This window comes from Chiloscyllium punctatum, chromosome 8 (assembly GCF_047496795.1).
Source record: "Chiloscyllium punctatum isolate Juve2018m chromosome 8, sChiPun1.3, whole genome shotgun sequence".
NCBI lineage: Eukaryota > Metazoa > Chordata > Chondrichthyes > Orectolobiformes > Hemiscylliidae > Chiloscyllium > Chiloscyllium punctatum.
The window spans coordinates 121,111,823-121,133,509 of record NC_092746.1 but is presented as its reverse complement, the minus strand read 5'-3'; the positions used below and the strand labels follow the sequence as shown (position 1 = coordinate 121,133,509).

The following is a 21,687-nucleotide window of genomic DNA, read 5'->3' as shown; positions in this document are numbered from 1 at the left end:
TAGCCAGAGTGGTGAAGGAGGCATATACAATACTTGTCTTAGCCTGATCGTAGAATATAGAAGCAAAGAAGTCTGGTTCCAACTTCAGTGTGGAACAGAACTGTATACAGTATTCCATCAGTGGCCTGGCCTGTTCCATATTGTAAAAATTTAACCTCACAATGCCTTACAATTAAACATCCAAGCTGCTTAATTCCATCTACCAATTCCATCTCTTTTGCTGAAATAGTCTCACGACTTTAGTTTTATACTTGTCCTCACTAGAACATTCTTGGCATAGTTACTATGCTAGACCCTCTTTATTGAATTGAATTGAATTTATTGTCAGGTACCGAGGCACAGTGAAAAGCTTTGTCTTGCAAGCAATACAGGCAGATCACAGTTAAGTAGCATAGATAAGTAAATAATAGGTAACTAGCGTCAAAAATCAAAACACAGGTACAGGCAAATGTTAATTAAACTTGAGGTCCATCAAAACTATATTGTTTATTTTAAAGGTTATTCATGGGATGTTGTCTTTGCTATCTAGATAGAAGTCTATAAAGTTATGAGATGCACGGATGGAGTTGACGGTCAGCATCTTTTTCCCAGAGTTGAAATGTCTAATGTAGGGGTCATGCATTTAAGGTGAGAGGGGGAAAGTTCAAAGGAGATGTGAGGAGCAAGTTTTTTTTAACACGAGAGTCTGGAACATGCTGCCAGGGGTGGTGGTGGAGGCACATACAATAGAGATATTTAAGGGATTTTTACATAAGCACATGAATATGCAAGGAATGGAGGGATATGGACCAATGGCAAGTAGAAGGGATCAGTTTAATTTGACATCATGTTCGCCTCAACATTGTGGGCTGGAGAATCTATTCCTATGCTATACAGTTCAATGTTTTATGGAGCAACGTTTTTTGCCCTCCCTAATTGCCCTGCAAAGGCTGGTGGTAAGTCACCTTTTTGAAGGTGCAGTCTAGTTGTTGTAGGTGCTGTTCAGACAGCTTGCTCTCGCCTGCATATTATTGTGCTGCCACCTCTGCTGGGTCTGTCCTGTCAGTGGGCCAGTCCATACTCTGGGATGGTGATGTGGATATCTGCAAAGTATGACTCATGAGGGTGACTATGTCAGGCTGTTGTTTGACTAGTCTATGACAACTCTCCAATTTTAGCACTAGCTGCCAGATTTTAGTGAGCAGCTTTTTGCAAGGTTGATGGGGCTGAGTTTGCCTTCATTTCTGGTGCATAGGTTAATGTTAGCTATTCCAGTTTCAATCTCTTTTGGGACGTTTTACTAGTTTTGTAGAACTGTGTGGCTTGCTCAGGCATTCAAGAGGCAATTAAGACTCATTGCTGTAGGTCAGGAATCATGTAGGCCAGACTAGGTAAGGATGTTAGTGAATTAGATAGGTTTTATGACAATCGATAATGGTTTTATATCATTTTTAGACTTTTAATTCCAGAATTTTAAAAACATTTAATTCAAATCTCCTGTGGTGGGATTGGGACCTGGGTCACTAGATATTTGCCTGCATTTCTGGATTACTTATCCAGTGACAGAAAATGTCTCGAGGCTATCACCAAATCTCATTCAGCTATCAAATCTGATCTCAATAACCTAAATTGGTTCAGTTAAGCAGCACCTCCAATTTTAACTTGCATCCTCCTTTGCAAGCTCTCTGACCTCTCAACTCCCTGACTCTGTAATGTCATTAAAGGTGCTGTAATGACGGAGACTGGAGGAGTGCACACTCACTCTCATCACAACTCCATTGCTTGCAACGTAAAATCAAAACTACTTTTTCCAGTTACCAACTTGACCAATTAAATCCCTTAGGGGAGAAAGTGAGGACTGCAGATGCTGGAGATCAGAGCTGAAAATGTGTTGCTAGAAAAGTGCAGCAGGTCAGGCAGCATCCAAGGAACAGGAGAATCGACGTTTCGGGCATCAGCCCATCTTCAGGAATGAGGAAAGTGTGTCCAGCAGGCTAAGATAAAAGGTAGGGAGGAAGGACTTGGGGGAGGGGCGTTGGAAATGCGATAGGTGGAAGGAGGTCAAGGTGAGGGTGATAGGCCGGAGTGGTGGTGGGGGCGGAGAGGTCAGGAAGAAGATTGCAGCTTAGGAAGGTGGTGCTGAGTTCGAGGGATTTGACTGAGACAAGGTGGGGGGAGGGGAAATGAGGAAACTGGAGAAATCTGAGTTCATCCCTTGTGGTTGGAGGGTTCCCAGGTGGAAGATGAGGCGCTCTTCCTCCAACCGTCGTGTTGCCTTGGTCTGGCGATGGAGGAGTCCAAGGACCTGCATGTCCTTGGTGGAGTGGGAGGGGGAATTGAAGTGTTGGGCTACGGGGTGGTTGGGTTGGTTGGTCTGGGTGTCCCAGAGGTGTTCTCTGAAACGTTCCGCAAGTAGGCAGCCTGTCTCCCCAATATAGAGGAGGCCACATCGGCCACATTGCATCCGCTGCACCCAATGTGGCCTCCGCTATATTGGGGAGACAGGCCGCCTACTTGCGGAACGTTTCAGAGAACACCTCTGGGACACCCAGACCAACCAACCCAACCACCCCGTAGCCCAACACTTCAATTCCCCCTCCCACTCCACAAAGGACATGCAGGTCCTTGGACTCCTCCATCGCCAGACCAAGGCAACACGACGGTTGGAGGAAGAGCGCCTCATCTTCCGCCTGGGAACCCTCCAACCACAAGGGATGAACTCCGATTTCTCCAGTTTCCTCATTTCCCCTCCCCCCACCTTGTCTCAGTCAAATCCCTCGAACTCAGCACCGCCTTCCTAACCTGCAATCTTCTTCCTGACCTCTCCGCCCCCACCACCACTCCGGCCTATCACCCTCACCTTAACCTCCTTCCACCTATCGCATTCCCAACACCCCTCCCCCAAGTCCCTCCTCCCTACCTTTTATCTTCGCCTGCTGGACACACTTTCCTCATTCCTGAAGAAGGGCTGATGCCCGAAACGTCGATTCTCCTGTTCCTTGGATGCTGCCTGACCTGCTGCGCTTTTCCAGCAACACATTTTCAGCAATTAAATCCCTTATCTGTATTGGATTTCAAACACTAGCTTCTATCAACCAGGTTGATACTAGCCTGACAACCTAGTTGGAGGGATGTTCTTATGAGGAGAGGTTGAGTTGGTTGGCTTGCATTAATTGGAATTTAGAAGAATGACTTTCTTGACATACACAACATTCTTAAAGGGATGTTTCTGGGTAGATGCAAAGTTTGTTTCTCCTTGCTGGAGAGTCGAGGACCAGAGGCATAATCAGAGAATAAAATGATGTCCATTTAAGATAGAGTTAAAGAAGAACTTCTCCTCTGAGAGTAGTGAATCTATGGAATCCTTCACCTCAGAGGACTGTTGAGGCTGGGTCGTTGAGTATATTCAAGGCTGAGACAGACAGATTTTTAATCAGTAAAGGAGTCAAGGTTATGAGAAAAAGGCAAGAAAGTGGAGTTGCAGATTATCAGATCAAACGTGATCTCATTGAATAGGCAAAAGTGAGGACTGCAGATGCTGGAAACCAGAGTCTAGATCAAAGTGGTGCTGGAAAAGCACAGCAGGTCAGGCAGCATTGAGGAGCAGGAGAATTGATGTTTCGGGCAAAAGCCCTTCATCAGGAATGGAGGCAGGGAGCCTCCAGGGTAGGGGGATAGGCTGGGGAGAAGGTAGCAAAGAGTACAATAGGTGAATGGGGGAGGGGATGGAGATGATAGGTCAGAGGGGAGGGTGGAGTAGATAGGTGGGAAGGGAGATTGGCAGGTAGGACAGGTCATTGGGATGGTGCTGAGCTGCCAATCTCTCTTACCTGCCAATCTACCCTTACCTCCCAATCTCCCTTCCCACCTACCTGCTCCACCCTCCTCCCTGACTTATCACCTCCATCCCCACTCCCATTTACCTATTGTACTCTTTGCAACCTTCTCCCCAGAACGCTGGTTAAGATGATATTTCCTCTCATTAGGTAATCTAGGACTAGTGGGCATAGTTTGGCGATGAGGAGTCTCTCATATAAGATAGAAATGATGAGGATTTTTTTTTTCTGAGAAAAATGGTTCTCAATGGAATGCTTGTTTTGAGAGAGCGAAGAAGGATGAGTTCTCCAAGAGTTGAGAGTGTGTGCTGGAAAGCACAGCCAGTCAGGCAGCATCTGAAGAGCAGGAGAGATAACGTTTCAGACATAAGCCCTTCATCAGGCTTATGCCCGAAATGTTGATTCTCCTGCTACATGGATGCTGTCTGACCAGCTGTTCTTATCCAGCGTTCACTCTCGACTCTCTCGAGCATCTGTAGTCCTCACTTTCTCCTGAGTTCTCCAAGAGTCCTTGCATGGCTGTCAGTGTGCTGATGCTGCTCACAGCATTAACTACTGATCACGGAAGTCACTGTAGCATGCTGACCTTGGAAGTCCACTAAGGAGTAAAGTTCGTGGGAACTCTAGTGAAATGTTATTGAAGTTGAGACCACTGTCTGATCAGCCATAATCTTATCAAATGGCAAAACAGGCTCAATGGCCTTCTCTCCTATCTATTATGTTTTCAAATATGTTATATAAAGGTAAGTTCTGTGAGTAGAGTTCTATTAAGTGCATTAGCCTATGGGTGTGCAAAATTTTATAGTTAATCTCTGAAGGTAAATAAGACTGATTTTTAAAATTAATATACAGGACTTATTCAAACCTTGTTAACTTATTGTTTTGAACTAATAAGTGAAATACGTTCCCTTTCAGATTATACTGAACACTCTGACAAACTTCCAGGACCTGACAACTTTTCTTCAGCAAAATGTTGGCCAGGTTTGAACTACTCTCTACCTTCTGTTGGTTTGAGCAAATGTATGAAAGAAAATGGAAGCAAACAAAAAGCTTATTAAGGATACAGATCAGGCATGTTAGTGTATTACTACAAGAAGAGGTGGTTTTGGGATTGGGATGCAAGCCCTGGAGTCACTGAGTCATACAGCATAGAAACAGGCCCTTCGGCCCACCATGTCTGTGTTTACCAACAAACACCAAATACAGTAATCCCTTTTGATGGCACTGGGCCAGTATCCTTCAATGTTCTGGCATTTTCAGTTCGCACCCAGATGTTTCTTAAATGTTAACAAAGTATCTGCCTCCACCACCCTCTCAGGCAACGCATTCCATATTTCTACCACCCTCTGAGTGAAAGTTTTTTTTTGCTTCTGATCTCCACCACACCAGGTACACCTCACTTTAAACTACATGGTCTTAGACACATCACACATCTATCATTGGGCAGATTCTCATGTTCTACTCTTATGTGTAGCTATTACCCCTCAGCCTCCTCTGCTTGAAGGAAAACAAGTGCTCATCCAGATGCTGCTTAAATGTTGTTAGAGTACCTGCCTCCTCCATCCTCTCAGTCATGTTCCATGTATCTACCACCCAGATTAAAACAAACTTCCTTCAGATCTCCTCTAAACCACTTGCTCCTTTCCTTAAACTGATGTGCTGTGGTCTTAAGACACATACTTTCTGCAAAACTCTCTGCCACAGGGAAAAGATTCTTACAATCTACTTTGTCTATGACTCTAACAATGTTTTATTAGATCCCCCTACTATCAGCCACCTCTGCTCCAAAGAAAAAGCAATCCCAGCACCTCCTCATAACTGATTTCATCCCAGGGGTAATACTAGTGAATCTCATCTCCTTTGCATCCTGTCTAGTTCAGTCAAGTCCTTCTGATAGTGTGGCGAACAGAAATGCATACATTATTCCATCTGTGGCCTAACCAAGTCTCTATAAAGTAGTAACAAGACTTTCTTGCTCCTGTATTCTACACCCCAGCTAATGAAGGCAAGCATCCTGTATTCTGCCTTCACCCTGTCTATCTGTCATGACATCTTCAGGGACTCGTACATCAACATCCCTTTGTTCTTCAGTATTGCTTAGGTACCTCCCATTCTTTGTGGTATATCCTTCCCTTATTAGATCTCCCAAAATGCATCACCATTCACTTATCAAAATTAAATTCTACCTTACATTGCTCTGTCAGTTTACCAGCTGATCAATATCAGTAGCTGAGACCACCGCATTATCAACATCACCAATGTTCATGTCATGTACAAACTGACTTAATTATACCTTCAATATTCACATCTAAGTTGTTAATGTTCATAATAAGTAGCAAGGGTCCCAGCATCAAACCCTGTGACACACCACTGGTCACAGGCTTCCAGTTACAAAAACAAAACTCCACTATCACTCCTGGCCTTCTTTTGCAAGCCAGTTTTGGATCCAGTTTGCCACTTGCATTGGATCCCATGGGCTCTTACCTTTTGAATCAACCTTTCATATGGAATCTTGTCAAAAGCCTTACTGGAGTCCATGCAAATCACATCCATTGCAAAACCGTATCAATATATTTAGCCACCTTTTTTAAAAATGAATGAGACAGAACTCCCTTTAACAAGTCCGTGCTGACTGTCTCTGATCAATCCCTGCAATTCGAATGTTTTCCAATAGTTTCACTACCACTGACATGAGTCTAATTGGTCCATAATGTCCTGGCCTATCCCTGCTGCCCTTGAACAAAGGAACCACATTGGCTATCCTCCAGTCATCTGGCACTTCACCTGTGGCCATGGAGTGTTAAATATATCCAGCAGAGACCCAGCAATCTCCTCCCTTTTCCTGCCATAATATTCTGGGATGCATTACGTCAGATTCTAGGGGGATATGCATCCTTACACCCCCTAAAGTATCTAATTAATCGTTATTAATCTTCATGCATTCTAGAACCTTACCATCCAACTGAAATCCAACAATTTCTTTCTCCTGTCTGGATACAGATGAGAAGTATTCATTTAAGACCTCCCCTACATCCACTGGCTCCTTGCACAGTTTGCTACTTTGATCTGTAGTGGGTTCCATTCTTTCTTCGAAGTCCTCTTCCCTTTATAAATAAGAGTTTTTCCTTGGTCCTATCTTGTCAATGGTATTTTGTGACCCATCTTTGACCTCCTAATTTCTTTATTAAGCAATCACCTGCACTTTATACTTTTGAAGGACTCTCCCCGTTCTTAATGCTCTATGCGTGGCATATGCTTCCTTTTTCTTTATCAAACTCTTGACTATGCCTTGACATCTAGGGTTCTCTGGACTTACCACCTTTGCTCTTAAAGGAATACACTGGACCTGAATTCTCACTTTACTACTTTTAAAAGACTCTCACTTTCCAAATGTAGACATTGTGCCAGAACTGCATGCTGAACCCAAACATAAAACTCAAGCTCATCTAAAATCACCCTTTCCTGTTATAAATCTTGCTCACCGATTGCTACAGCATTTGCTGACTTATTCTGGTTCTGATCCACCTACGCTTGCTTGTAAAATTTGTATCTCTTTAAATCTCTACATGACCTCTTCTCTCTAACCTCCAGCAGGAGAAGAAAGTGATAGTGGAGGGTTTTTATTTGGATTGGAGGCCTGTTACCAGTGGTGTTCCACAAGGATCAGTGCTGGGTCCACTTTTGTTTGTCATTTATATAAATGATTTAGATGAGTATGTAGAAGGCATAGTTAGTAAGTGTATGGATGACACCAAGATTAGTGGTATAGTGGACAGTAAAGAAGGTTGTCTTAAGTTTACAAGGAGATCTTGATCAATTAGGTCAATGGGCTGAAGTGTGGCAGATGAAGTTTAATTGGATCAGGGTGAGTTATTGCATTTTAGTAAAACAAACAAGGGTGGGATTTGTACAATCACATATAGATATTGTGGTTCAGAAGGCTTACCTTTATTGTTCAGACCTTTGAGTATAGGGGTTGGGATGTTATGTTGAGGTTGCACAAGATGTTGGTGAGGCCTCTTCTATAGTACTGTGTGTAGAGTTCTAGAGTTCTCAAAACTCGCTAAGTACTGTGTCCAGTTCTGGTTGCTCTGTTATTGGAAGGATATTATTGAGCTGGAGAAAGATCAGAAGAAATTTACCAGGACCTTGCTGGGAAATGGAGGGTTTGAATTATAAAGATAGGCTGGGACTTCTTTTACTGGAGCATAGGAGGTTAAGGGGTGATCTTAGAGGTTTATAAAATCATGAGGGGCATGGATAGGGTGGATATCAAACGTCTTTTCCCTAGGGTGTGGAATTTCAAGACTAAGTGGCATAGTGTTAAGGTAAGAGAAGAAAGATTTTAAAAAGGCATGAGGGGCGATTTTTACACCGTGGTTTGTGTGCAGAATGAACTTCAAGAGGAAATGGTGGTACAGTCACAACATTGAAAAGACATTGGATAAGTTCATGAGTAGGAAATATTTGGAAGGATATGGGCAAAGTGCAGGCAGGCAGGACTAGTTCAGTTTGGGATTATAGTCGGCATGGAATGGTTGGACCAAAGGGTCTGTATGACTCTGAATTCGCAACCTTCTGTGTCTTCCAACACAGGCCTCTTGTGCACATCCTTCTCTTTGATTTGCAGTTGATGGTCCTGCATTTAGCCACCTATGTTTAAGTTTGGAATTTCCTTACCAAACTGCTTTGTGCCTCCATTTCTCAATCTGCTTTAAGCTACTGCTCAAAGACTGTCTTTGACTCAGCTGTTGACCACTGATCCTAATTTTGTCTGATCACCTGACTGATAAGTGCCTTGGATTTGATTTGCATCAAAGGTGTGACATAAATGCAACTTAACTTTATTTCTCAGGATTACTGATTTAGTGTGCACTTTTTCTAGTGTTCATCATCTGTTTCAGGTCTCTAGCAGCTACAGTTTTTTGGCTTCAATGTGTGCCTTTTGATGCTGGTGGGAGAAGTAAGGGGTATTTGTGGAGTGCATCATGCAGAGAGCAATTAAGCGTGCAGGCATTTGCTGGAAGAAACTGCAGTTCCCCCACAAAGCCTGACACTACTGTGCAGTATGTCAAATGGAGTAAACAGTGAAAGAGCCAAATATTTGTGGTGATGTGTGTGACATCCTTTGTTGAGCACAGAGGCCACTGTGTGTATGTTGTTTCTGTTTCCAGCACTGGGCTATTTTTAATGCTAGTTGCATGATTGTAATTGCCCAATATCTGTTCTTAGAAATCTTTACAAGGACCTTTAAAGAAAAGCTTTTACACTTCAAGGTTCAGATAACCCAAAATATCTATCGCCCAGAGGTGGTGGTCATTCAATCCAACAATCTGAAAACCAGTCTCACTACCGTGCCCTTTGTTCTTTGCTCTGATTCTTGACTATAGGAGTTTGTTTGTCATCTTGCGGCTGTACAGGAGATCGGTGAAGCCACTTTTGGAGTAATGTGTACAGTTCTGGTTCCCCTGCTATAAGAAGGGTGTTATTAAATTGGAAAGGATGCAGAAAAGATTTACAAGAGTGTTACTGGGGGTGGGGAGGGGAGGGGGAGGGGGAGGGGGAGGGTGGGGGAGTTGAGTTATGTGGATAGGCTGGGATTTCCTCCCCTGGAATGTAGGAGGTTGAAGGGTGACCTTATAAAGTTTTCTAAGGTCATGAACGGTGTGGTTAACATGAATAGCAAAGGTCTTTTCTCTAGGTAAGGGGAATTCAAAACTAGAGGGCTTAGATTTAAGGTGAGAGAGGAAAGATTTAAAATGGACGTGAAGAACTTTTTCGGAGAGGGTGGTGCATATATGGAATGAACTGTCAGCTCGTGGTAGAGGCAGGTACAGAAATATATCTGGACAGGTATGTGAATAACAATGGTTTAGAGGGATGTGGAGCAAACGTAGTCAAATGGCACCATTTGGGAAATGTGGCTGGCATGGATGGGTTGGACCGAAGGGTCTGTTTCCATCTGTATGACTCTGAATCTATCTCTCCCTCTGGCACATCTTAGCCCCAGCATCACTCTACTGAACTTTCACTGCATCATTACCATAACACCATAAGAAATACGAACAGGAGTGTGTTTTTCGGCCCACAGGCCTGCTCCACTATTCAGTAGGATCATGGTTGATCTGACACTCCTCATGTCTACTTTCCTGCATTTACTCCATAGTCCTTGATTCCCCTACTGGTCAAAAATCTATATATCTCAGCCTTTAATATGCACAAGGATTTTGCCACAGCAAACTATGAGGGCAAGGAGTTCCAAAGACTTTCAATCCTCAGTAGAAATTCTTCCTTCTTTCAGTTGCACGTTTGCGCTATTCTACTCTGAGACGATGGCCTCTGGTCTTTGACTTTCCTGTGAGGGGAACTAACTTCTTAACATTCCCCTATCAAACCCCATTAGAAACATTTCAATGAAATCATCTTTCATTCTTCTAAAATCCGGTAAGTAAAGTTCCAACTTGTTTAGCCTTTGCTCATAAACCAATTCCTCTATACCAGGGACATCCTAGTGAACCACCTCCAATGAAGTGATATCTTGTATTAAAAAAAGAGACTAAAGCTACCCAGTGTACTCCAGATGTGTCTCACTAGCACCCTGTACAGTTACAGTATGACTTCTCTACTCCTATACTACAAACCCCTTGAAATAAGGGACAACATTCTATTAGCCTTCTTTATTGAATGTAAGTTTGCTCACTGAGCTGGAAGGTTTGTTTTCAGACGTTTCATCACCAAACTATTATGTGTTTAGGTTTCCTTGCGTTAGTGATGTCATTTCCTGCATTGGTCGTGTCATTTCCTGTGTTGGTGATGTCATTTGTTCGCGGGTGTCTCTCTGTCGGATGGTGTTGGTTTCCCATCTTCGGGCCAGCTTTAACGTATTGTGTCCAAATTTAGCTGCCTTCTTGAGGCATGGGCAATAATGGCGGTGTCGCTAGTGATGCCTGTCTTCATTGAACGAAGAATGAATACAACCGGGTGGCACGGTGGTTCACAATTAGCACTGCTGCCTCGCAGCACCAGGGACCGGGTTCGATTCCATCCTCTGGTGACTGTGCAAACTCCACACAGACATACTCCGGGTGCTCCAGTTTGCTCCCACGGTCCAAAGATGTGCAGGTTAGGTGGATTGGCCATGCTAAATTGCCCATAGTGTTCAAGGATGTTAGGCGCATTAGTCTGGGGTAAATATAGGGTCGGGGAATGGGTCTGGCTGGGTTAATCTTTGGAGGGTCAAAATGGACTTGTTGGGCCGAAGGGCCTGTTTTGACAATGTAGGGATTCTATAAAAACATTCAGTTCTATTTTTTAAAAATAAGATGCAGGGAATCTTAAGACAGATTGATCAGCTTGAAACAGTGCCAGGAGATAATGTGATGGGCTGTTCAGTTAAAGAAGTGGAATAAAAACAAAATACTCAGCATGTCATAGCATCAATAGAGAGAAATATTAACATCAAGCTGTTAATTGAAAAATATCAGAGCTTTAACAGTCTTGAATAATGCAGAGGAAGTGCTTGCAAATATTTTACTCAAAATATTATTTTACTCACTCCCAGTCCATTACTTGTTCTTCAGTAGGAAGTATAAAATAAAGTGGTGATAATGTCACTGTGTTGATAATCTAGAAGATCGGGCTATCAATCCTGAGGGCAGGGGTTCAAGTCTCACCACAACCTGGTGATATTTAAACTAAATTAAATAAGTAAGATCAGTAATGGTGGCCATGAAGATATCATTGATTGTTGTAAAAATCTATCTGGTTCACTAATGTTCTTCCTTTAGGAAGGAAATCTACCATCCAGGTCTGGCCAAACAAACCACAGCTATGTGATTGACTCTTAATTGCCCTCTGAAATGACCCAGAAAGCCACTCAGTTCAACATACTGTTGACATTCTGAATTGCTTGTTGCATTTGCCCACTAACTTTCAGTGATTAACGAACAACGTTTCCTGTAATTTTCTTTGCTACATGGACTCTTTGTCATTGATGAGTGGTCATTGCTCCAGTCAGATTCTTTTTGCTGGCTGAATCTCATGTCATACTCACTTCCTAGTTCCAGTTTGTTGGCAACTAAGCACCCTGACAGGTTGAACAGATAACAGTGTAAACAACGCACAATAAGAGCTGGTAGCTTGCTTTTTAATATACACAACCTACATACAGCCCCAGAGCCACAGAAATGTGGTTGGCTCTTAATTGTCTTCTGAAGTGACCCAAAAAGCCACTTAGTTCAAGGGCACTTAGTGATGAGCAACAAATGCGGGTCTTGCCAGTTCCTCAGATGCTGCCTTGTCAGTGATGTCCACACTACATGAAAGACTGTAAAGATATTCTCACTTACATTCAGCATTACCTGCCTATTGTAATCAGGGGTTCCCTAATGTCCAGTTTGGACATCGTTGATTTTAATGGACGGTGAGTCAAGCTTGAACTCTTGTGCTGAGAATTTCAGTCCCTGCATTCACCTTGCCTTGGATACAGGTCATAGAGTCATAGAGATGTACAGCATGGAAACAGACCCTTCAGTCCAACCTGTCCATGCTGACCAGATATCCCAACCCAATCTAGTCCCACCTGCCAGCACCTGGCCCATATCCCTCCAAACCCTCCCTATTCATATACCCATCCAAATGCCTCTTAAATGTCGCAATTGTACCAGTCTCCACCACATCCTCTGGCAGCTCATTCCATAGATGTACCACCCTCTGCGTGAAAAAGTTGCCCCTTAGGTCTCTTTTATATCTTTCCCCTCTCACCCTAAACCTATGCCCTCTAGTTTTGGACTCCCCCACCCCAGGGAAAAGACTTTGTCTATTTATCCTATCTATGCCCCTCATAATTTTGTAAACCTCTATAAGGTCACCCCTCAGCCTCTGACGCTCCAGGGAAAACAGCCCCAGCCTGTTCAGCCTCTCCCTGTAGCTCAGATCCTCCAACCCTGGCAACATCCTTGTAAGTCTTTTCTGAGCCCTTTCAAGTTTCACAAAATCTTTCCATTAGGAAGGAGACCAGAATTGCAGGCAATATTCCAACAGTGGCGTAACCAATGTCCTGTACAGCCACAACATGACTTCCCAACTCCTGTACTCAATACTCTAACCAATAAAGGAAAGCATACCAAACGCCTTCTTCACTATCCTATCTACCTGCGACTCCACTTTCAAGGAGCTATGAACCTGCACTCGAAGGTATCTTTGTTCAGCACCACTCCCTAGGACCTTACCATTAAATGTATAAGTCTTACTAAGATTTGCTTTCCCAAAATGCAGCATCTCGCATTTATCTGAATTAAACTCCATCTGCCACTTCTCAGCCCATTGGCCCATCTGGTCAAGATCCAGTTGTAATCTGAGGTAACCCTCTTCGCTGTCCACTACACCTCCAAATTTGGTGTCACCTGCAAACTTACGAACTGTACCTCTTATGCTTGCATCCAAATCATTTATGTAAATGACAAAAAGTAGAGGGCCCAACACAGATCCTTGTGGCACTGCACTGGTCATAGGCCTCCAGTCTGAAAAACAACCCGCTACCACCACCCTCTGCCTTCTACCTTTGAGCCAGTTCTGTATCCAAATGGCTAGTTCTCCCTGTATTCCATGAGATCTAACCTTGCTAATCAGTCTCCCGTGGGGAACCTTGTCGAATGCCTTACTGAAATCCATATAGATCACATCTACTAATCTGCCCTCCTCAATCAGCCAGCATAGAGATGAAGGGCATCTGGCAGCCCAAATACCTGATCAAAAATGTGAGAGATTACAGCCACATACATGCTACTATTAAATGCTTGAGATGTAAAGACCCTATATCTTTTCTATATTTTTGATTGTGGGCCAAAATGGGAAAAGGTCTGTTTTAAAAGCCAAGGATTGTTGAAGGAATTGCTTGTCTTAAAAGAAAGCTACCACCTGTTAACTGCAAGTGTTATTTACGTTATTGTCTTTTCAATCTGTTGGGGATATTAAGTTGCAGACGAACTGGCAGGAGTGAGTGAATACACCATTAAATTCAGTTGTCCACAAGTAACTGATTGGGCTTTGAAGTGAGGAACACTTGTCGATGACAAATGTCTGTGCAACAGCAAACAAAATGCCAGGAAATGATTTTCATAAATTGCTGAATGCTAGTGTGTGGGTGCAGCAAGCAATTCAGAATGCCAATGGAGTCTTAGCCTTTATTATATGAGGATTTAAGTAGAGGAGCAAACATGTCTTTCTTCAATTGTGTAGTTCAGTGGGTGTACCTGGAGGACCTTGTCTATTTCTGGTTCCTGTGCCTAAGGAAGGATGTACTTGCCCATGGAGGAAGTGCATCAGAAGTTCATCACTAGTCTGATTCCTGAAATGGCGGAACTACTCTACGAGGACAGATTGAAGACACCAGGCCTTTGTTCTCTAAAGTTTACAAGAACCAGATGCAGGCTCATAGACAGAACATTCTTAGTGTTTGACGGCTTAAATCCAGAAAAGCTGCTTCCCCTGGTTGTGGGCACCAGAACCAGGGATTGAAAGCTAAAATGAGTAACTTTTCACTCAGAGGGTGATGAATCTTTGGAATTCTGTGTCCCAGAGGGTTGTGGAAGCTCAGTTGTTAACCAAGTTCAAGACAAATATTGATAGAATTCTAGTTACTAATGACATCAAGGGATATGGAACCCAGAGATAATCAGCCATGATCTGGAATGGGCTTGAGGGGCTGAATGGCCTACTCCTGATCTAATGTTCCTAATAGATCATAAACACAAGCATGAGAATGTCCAAGGACCAGAGAGACCTCAAACTCTGAGGACCAATCTAGCTGTCACAAAGTTACTCCATAACCCTTCTCTGTAGCTATCAGAGTATAAATGTAAGCTTCAAAAGGAAAGTGAATAGATACTTGAAAATGAAAAAAAACATGCAAGGCTATTGGAAAAGTCCAGCAAGTTATAGTTAATTGATAAGTCGTCGAGAGTGCTCGCATCGGCATGAGAGGCTGAATAGTCTCTCTTTAATATATCATTTATGGATTCTATAGGTATTTTATCAGGACATCAGAATGTTGTTTGAGCAGCTTGAAAAGAAGATAATTGTTGTGTTTGTTTCTTGCATTCTAGTTTGAGATTGGACCATTTGGCTGTATTCTACTGACATTGTCTGCCATTTTGTCTAGATCCATTGACCTGTAAGTACTTTCTTTTTGGCTTGTAAGATATCAATATTTATTTTGTTGAAAATATTTAATTCTGTAAACTGAAGTTTTAATTAATTTTCTGATCAGAGTGGGGTTAGGGAGCTAAGTGACAGGGTATTATTATTATTTACTGTTAACCAGTGGGAAAGTGGAGCTCGTGTTCTCAATGTGTTACCAAAGATGGCCACCAAAACCTATGTATGTTCAGGTGGTGCCACAATGCCAGTAAGACATGACTTGACCTCTGTTGCCAATATGTGTCTGCACTTGCGTGGATAATGAAGCAAATAGGAACAACCTGGATGTAACATTGAGAGCAAAATGCTAAAGGGGTTTAGAAATGTAGACTAGAGTGGCTGTTTTATGGGAAATCTAGAACGAGAGGTCATAGTTCTAGACAAAGGAATGACAAGTTTAAAGTAGATGAGAAGTAATTTCTTCTCATCTATGGGTTACGAATCTGTGGAATTCACTATTGCAAAGTGCAGTGGGCACCTGGACACTGAATAAATTTGAGGAGATGGATCAATTTTTAATTAGTAATGGATTGAAGGGTTATGGAGAATGGGCAGGAAGTGGAGTTGAGACTGAGATGAGATTAATCATTATCGTATTTAATGGCAGTGCAGGCCTGGTGGGCTGAATTGACTACAACTGCTCCTTGTTCGTGTGTTCAAGCCAGTATTATTGAATAAGCGTTAATGTTGAAAATTGAAGCTTTTAATTTGGTGACTTGCCAGGTTTCAAAATTGAAAACTTGGCATTAATCTTGCATATTTGTACTTGCTTTCATATGATGCAACAATTTTTTTAAAAATGTGTTTTATATAAAAAAGAAGCCCTCCCCCACATGTCTGTGCTGACCAACAAACTGCACTGATCCTATTTACCTGCACTTGGTCCATTCCCTGGCATTTTAAGTGGTCATCCAGATGCTGCTTAAATATTGAGAGTACCTGCCTTCATTATTCTGTCAGGCAGCATGTTCCATGTATTGACAAACCTATGGGAGAAATGTATTTTTCTCAGATATGTTCTAAACCATTTATTCGTCACCTTAAACTTATGTACTATGATCATAGACACGTCTGCCATGAGTCACAGTTATACAGCACGGAAACTGGCCCTTTGGCGCAACTTGTCAATGCTGACCAGGTTTCCAAAGCTGAATCAGTCCCACATGCCTGCATTTGGCTCATACCTCTAAACCTTTCCCATCACAATGGGGAAGAGATCTGCTTTGTCTTTGCCTCTCATCATTTTGTATACTTAAGTCAAATCATCCTCTGCTCCAAGTAAAATAAACCCAGTCTATCTAGTTTCTCCTCATAACTGAAACTTTACATCCCAGGCAACTCTCTGGTGAATCTCCTCTGCATTGCCATCACATCCTTCTAATAGTGCCCAATTTACCAGCTGATTAATGTCAGACTGCAGCCTGAAACTAGCATCCTCACTATCAACAACACCAATTTTTGTGTCATTTGCAAATTATACCTTGCTATTATTACTAATTATGCTTTCTGTAATCACATCCAAGTCATTAATGGACAAGTCCCATCTCCAACCCCTGTGGTACTCTGCTGGGGACAGCCTTAATGTTACAAAACCAACTTTTCATCATCACTCTGCCTTCTATTTGTAAATCAATTTTGGATCCAGTTTGCCAACTTGCCTTAGTTCCCATGAACTCTTATCTTTTAGACCAGCCTTCCATGTGTAACCTTGTCGAAGGCCTTACTGAAGTCCATTTACACCACATTAACTACAATACTCTCATTGATCTATTTAGTCACCTTTTCTAAAAGTTCAGTTAAATTAATTTAGTCAGGTAGGATCATGGTTATGGTAGGGGATTTTAACTTTGTGCCATAGTGTGAAGGGTTTAGATGGAGAAGAATTTGTTAAGTGTGTACAAGACAATTTTCTGATTCAGTATGTGGATGTACCTACTAGAGAAGGTGCAAAACTTGACCTACTCTAGGGAAATAAAGCAGGGCAGATGACTGAGGTGTCAGTGGGGGAGCACTTTGGGGCCAGCAACCATCATTCTATTAGGTTTAGAATAATGATGGAAAAGGATAGACCAGATCTAAAAGTTGAAGTTCTAAATTGGAGAAAGGCCAGTTTTGATGGTATTAGGTAAGAACTTTCGAAAGCTGATTGGAGGCAGATGTTCGCATGTAAAGGGATGGCTGGAAAATGGGAAGCCTTCAGAAATTAGATAACGAGAATCCAGAGAAAGTATATTCCTGTCGGGGTGAAAGGAAAAGCTGGTGGGTATAGGGACTGTTGGATGACTAAAGAAATTGAGGGTTTGGTTAAGAAAAAGAAGGTAGCATAGATCGATTGAATCCTTAGAAGAGTATAAAGGAAGTAGGAGTATACTTAAGAGGGAAATCAGGAGGGCAAAAAGTGGACATGAGATAGCTTTGGCAAATAGAATTAAGGAGAATCCAAAGAGTTTTTACAAATATATTAAAGACAAAAGGGCAACTAGGGAGAGAACAGGGCCCCTCAAAGATTAGCAAGGTGGCCTTTGTGTGGAGCTGCAGAAAATGGGGGAGATACTAAATGAGTATTTTGCATCAGTATTTACTGTGGAATAATGGAAGATATAGACTTTAGGGAAATAGATAGTGACATCCTGAGGGACAGGATGTACATGTATTTGGAAAGGCAAGGACTGATTAGGGATAGTCAACATGGCTTTGTGCATGGGAAATCTTGTCTCACAAACTCCTCTACTTTTTGTCATGTACATAAATGATTTGGATGCGAGCATAAGAGGTACAGTTGGTAAGTTTGCAGATGACACCAAAATTGGAGGTGTAGTGGACAGCAAAGAGGGTTACAAGAGGATCTGGACCAGATGGGCCAATGGGCTGAGAAGTGGCAGATGGAGTTTAATTCAGGTAAATGCGAGGTGCTGCATTTTGGGAAAGCAAATCTTAGCAGGACTTATATACTTAATGGTATGGTCCTAGGGAGTGTGGCTGAACAAAGAGACCTTGGAGTGCAGGTTCATAGCTCCTTGAAAGTGGAGTCACAGGTAGATAGGACAGTGAGGAAGGCGTTGATATGCTTTCCTTTATTGGTCAGAGTATTGAGTACAGGAGTTGGGAGGTCATGTTGCGGCTGTACAGGACATTGGTTAGGCCACTGTTGGAATTGCACTGTGTGCAATTCTGGTCTCCTTCCGATCGGAAAGATGTGGTGAAACTTGAAAGGGCTCAGAAAAGACTTACAAGGATGTTGCCAGGGTTGGAGGATTTGAGCTATAGGGAGAGGCTGAACAGGCTGGGGCTGTTTTCCCTGGAGGGTTGGAGGTTGAGGGGTGACCTTATAGAGGTTTTCAAAATTATGGGAGGCATGGAATAGGGTAAATTGGCAAAGTTTTTCCCTGGGGTGGGGGAGTCCAGAATTAGAGGACATAGATGTAGGGTGAGAGAGGAAAGATATAAAAGAAATCTATGGGGCAACTTTTTTCACAGAGGGTGGTACGTGTATGGAATGATGAGGTCTTAATCACAAAAAGGTTTGTGCTGTACAGGGTATTTTTACAAAGTTTGGGCAGCTCAACTGGTAGACAATGAAACACTTAATCTCCGGGTAGCCATTTTAAGTCCACGTTGGGTAACTAACGCTTTAAAAATATTTTAGTCTATTTAAAAAAAAATTAACCAATAAGTGCCCTTAGACTAAATATCCCATTGGAAGTTGAGAAGCTGATTTGCTGAACTTTTCTGATCGTATGTTGGCTTCATTTAGTGATGCATATTTACAGGGAGAGCATTTGGTAAATGATAGGTGGATTAAATGCAGAAACTTCCAATTTATTGATAGTCTGTGTGAAGCCAAGTCAAATTATTTGTTTTGATACTGCCAATTGACTCTAAGACTGACTCTGAAACTGACCATTCTTGTGAAATTCTCTATCTAGTGTTGAGGCAGGCATAAATAGCTCTTAAATCACCAGAATAATCGGCTATGCAAAAATAAAACCAGTCCAGTTATTTAAATTAATCGATGGGGCGCACCAATAATATCGTGTATCTTGCTTTGCGTCAGGAAATTCGAATTCCTATCTATTCTTCTGATCAATTTATAACCAACCTGCAAATAGTTTTTCTTATTCTTTTTCACCTTATCTAATACATTCAAAGTATTAAGCAAGAAATATTTGGAACTTGTATCAAAGGAAATGTAGTAATATTAAGAAACTTTAATCATCTGGTGTACTTGACAAGTCATATTGGCAAATGTGTTCAGAGGGTAAAGGAAACACATATTCAGCAGTGACTTAAAGTCCAGAGATTCAAAAACAAAACTAATAAGGGAATCTAAGCTCAGAATCTCGATACCAACTTTGGAATAATAAAAATTGTGGATGGATGAAGTCAGTATTAGAGGAGCACAAATATCTCCGAGTAATAGATTACATTTTGTGTACTGCATGGGTGGAAAGAACAGGAAGAATTTGCTTTGATAGTTTTGGTTAATTAATTAACTCTTGACTTTTGCGCACATTACGTTGAAACTGGGAAGTGCAATTAATCAATCTGTAATCGCCGTCACTTATTTGTAACTATATCTGATGACCTTCCTGCCATTGACATTTCTGAGTTCCTTTGTGGAATCACTTTAAGTTAATGAGAGCTGTAGTTGTAGTACAAATTTTATCCCAGACTGAGCAAAGAGACACCTTTGATTCTTTAGTTATGTTATTTTGTATACTGTTAACGTTTTTTAAAAATATGAAAGCAATCCCTTTATTGAATCAGGCAAATCTTTCTGATCTGAAAGACAACCCCTCGGTCTAACCTCCAGTGTCATGTACAGAACTTGCAGTTGATCTTTTTTTATGTTGCTGTTATTAAAATAACAGATGTTGCTGTTAATAAAATCTATTGAGGATACTCCATTTTGACCTGTCCCTGACCGTGTACTACTTTAATCAAGATTTGGAGATGCTGGGGTGTACAAAGTTAAAAATCACACAACATCAGGTTAAGTTCAACAGGTTTAATTGCAAGCACTAGCTTTCGGAGCACCGCTCCTTCATCAGGTGGTTGAGGAGCAGCGCTCCGAAAGCGAGTGTGCTTCCAATTAAACCTGTTGGACTATAACCTGGTGTTGTGTGATTTTTACTTAAATCAAGGCATAAAGAGTAAGTATTTTTTTAAACTATCAGTGTCCAGGTATTCCCACATATTATTTGGATAGGCAACTTTCACCTAAGGAGGTACTTAACTCTTTAACATTCTCTAAATTTATTTTGCATTTGCAGCTTGGCTGGTTTGTGTCTTTTGACTAAATTCCTTGCTAAAGTCTTGTGGGTATAAACTTATTGGCATTAATAATTAATAGTTGACCAATTGATTTTGTAATTGCTTTGTATCGTCAGAAAACTGTTACTCGTGATTTTTGACTGTTTTTCCTGTGACCTATCATAACAATAATTTACAGAGCCAAGTGACTGAATCCTTTTGTGGGTGGATCGCAGTCACAAAGTCAGCAAGAAAATGCTGCATGCTTTCGTCCTTTCAACTCTGATGTTTGTGCCTGGGAACTTTACAATTTCTTTCGATCCATATCAGTTGCAGTATTGTTAAGGTAGATCCATGGTGATTGTATATTATTTGTTCTTGGAATGTGGATGATGCAGCTGTATCCACTGGCGTTCCAGTTGTTTCCTGGCACATTCTTGATGGAAAGAGGAAGAGCATAATTACATCTTATCACTTTTGCTGTCGCCGCAACATGACATTTCAGCCTTTGATCATTTGGAGAACTCTGTAAAAGTAGCGTGTGTATTCCAGATTTAATGCCTGATGTCTCGTGCAACTTTCTATCCCAATGGCATTGGTTTTAGTTTAGATAGCTGTTAAATTCTTTAGAGTCATTGAGATGTACAGCATGGAAACAGACCCTTCGGTCCAACCTGTCCACGCCGACCAGATATCCCAACCCAATCTAGTCCCACCTGCCAGCGCCCGGCCCATATTCCTCCAAATTCCTTTCCTATTCATATACCCATCCAAATGCCTCTTAAATGTTGCAATTGTACCAGCCTCCACCACATCCTCTGGCAGCTCATGCCATACACGTACCACCCTCTGCGTGAAAAAGTTGCCCCTTAGGTCTCTTTTATATCTTTCCCCTCTCACCCTAAACCTATGCCCCCTAGTTCTGGACTCCCCGATCCCAGGGAAAAGACTTTGTCTATTTATCCTATCCATGCCCCTCATAATTTTATAAACCTCTATAAGGTCACCCCTCAGCCTCCGAAGCTCCAGGGAAAACATCCCCAGCCTGTTCAGCCTTTCCCTATAACTCATATCTTTTCTGAACCCTTTCCAGTTTCACAACATCTTTCCAATAGGAAGGAGAACAGAATTGCACACAATATTCCAACAGTGGCCTAACCAATGTCCTGTACAGCCGCAACATTACCTCCCAACTCCTGTACTCAATACTCTGACCAATAAAGGAAAGCATACCATACACTTGCTTCACTATCCTATCTACCTGCGAGTCCATTTTCAAGGAGCTATGAACCTGCACTCCAAGGTCTCTTTGTTCAGCAACACTCCCTAGGACCTTACCATTAAATGTATAAGTCTTACTAAGATTTGCTTTCCCAAAATGCATGCAGAATATAGATTAGGAGCCAGTCAGGCCCTAGAG

General features: G+C 42.0%; 1 protein-coding gene across 2 annotated transcripts in view; it reads left to right on the top strand.

Moving 5' to 3' along the window:
- mindy4 (MINDY lysine 48 deubiquitinase 4) overlaps positions 1 to 21,687 on the top strand; it is a 220,707-nt gene that overhangs the window by 120,790 nt on the left and 78,230 nt on the right. For both annotated transcript variants that reach the window (XM_072576365.1, XM_072576364.1), the window contains exons 12-13: positions 4,731 to 4,796; positions 14,921 to 14,988. In XM_072576365.1, the coding sequence (XP_072432466.1) occupies positions 4,731 to 4,796; positions 14,921 to 14,988 (134 nt within the window). The remainder of the gene's footprint in view (positions 1 to 4,730; positions 4,797 to 14,920; positions 14,989 to 21,687) is intronic.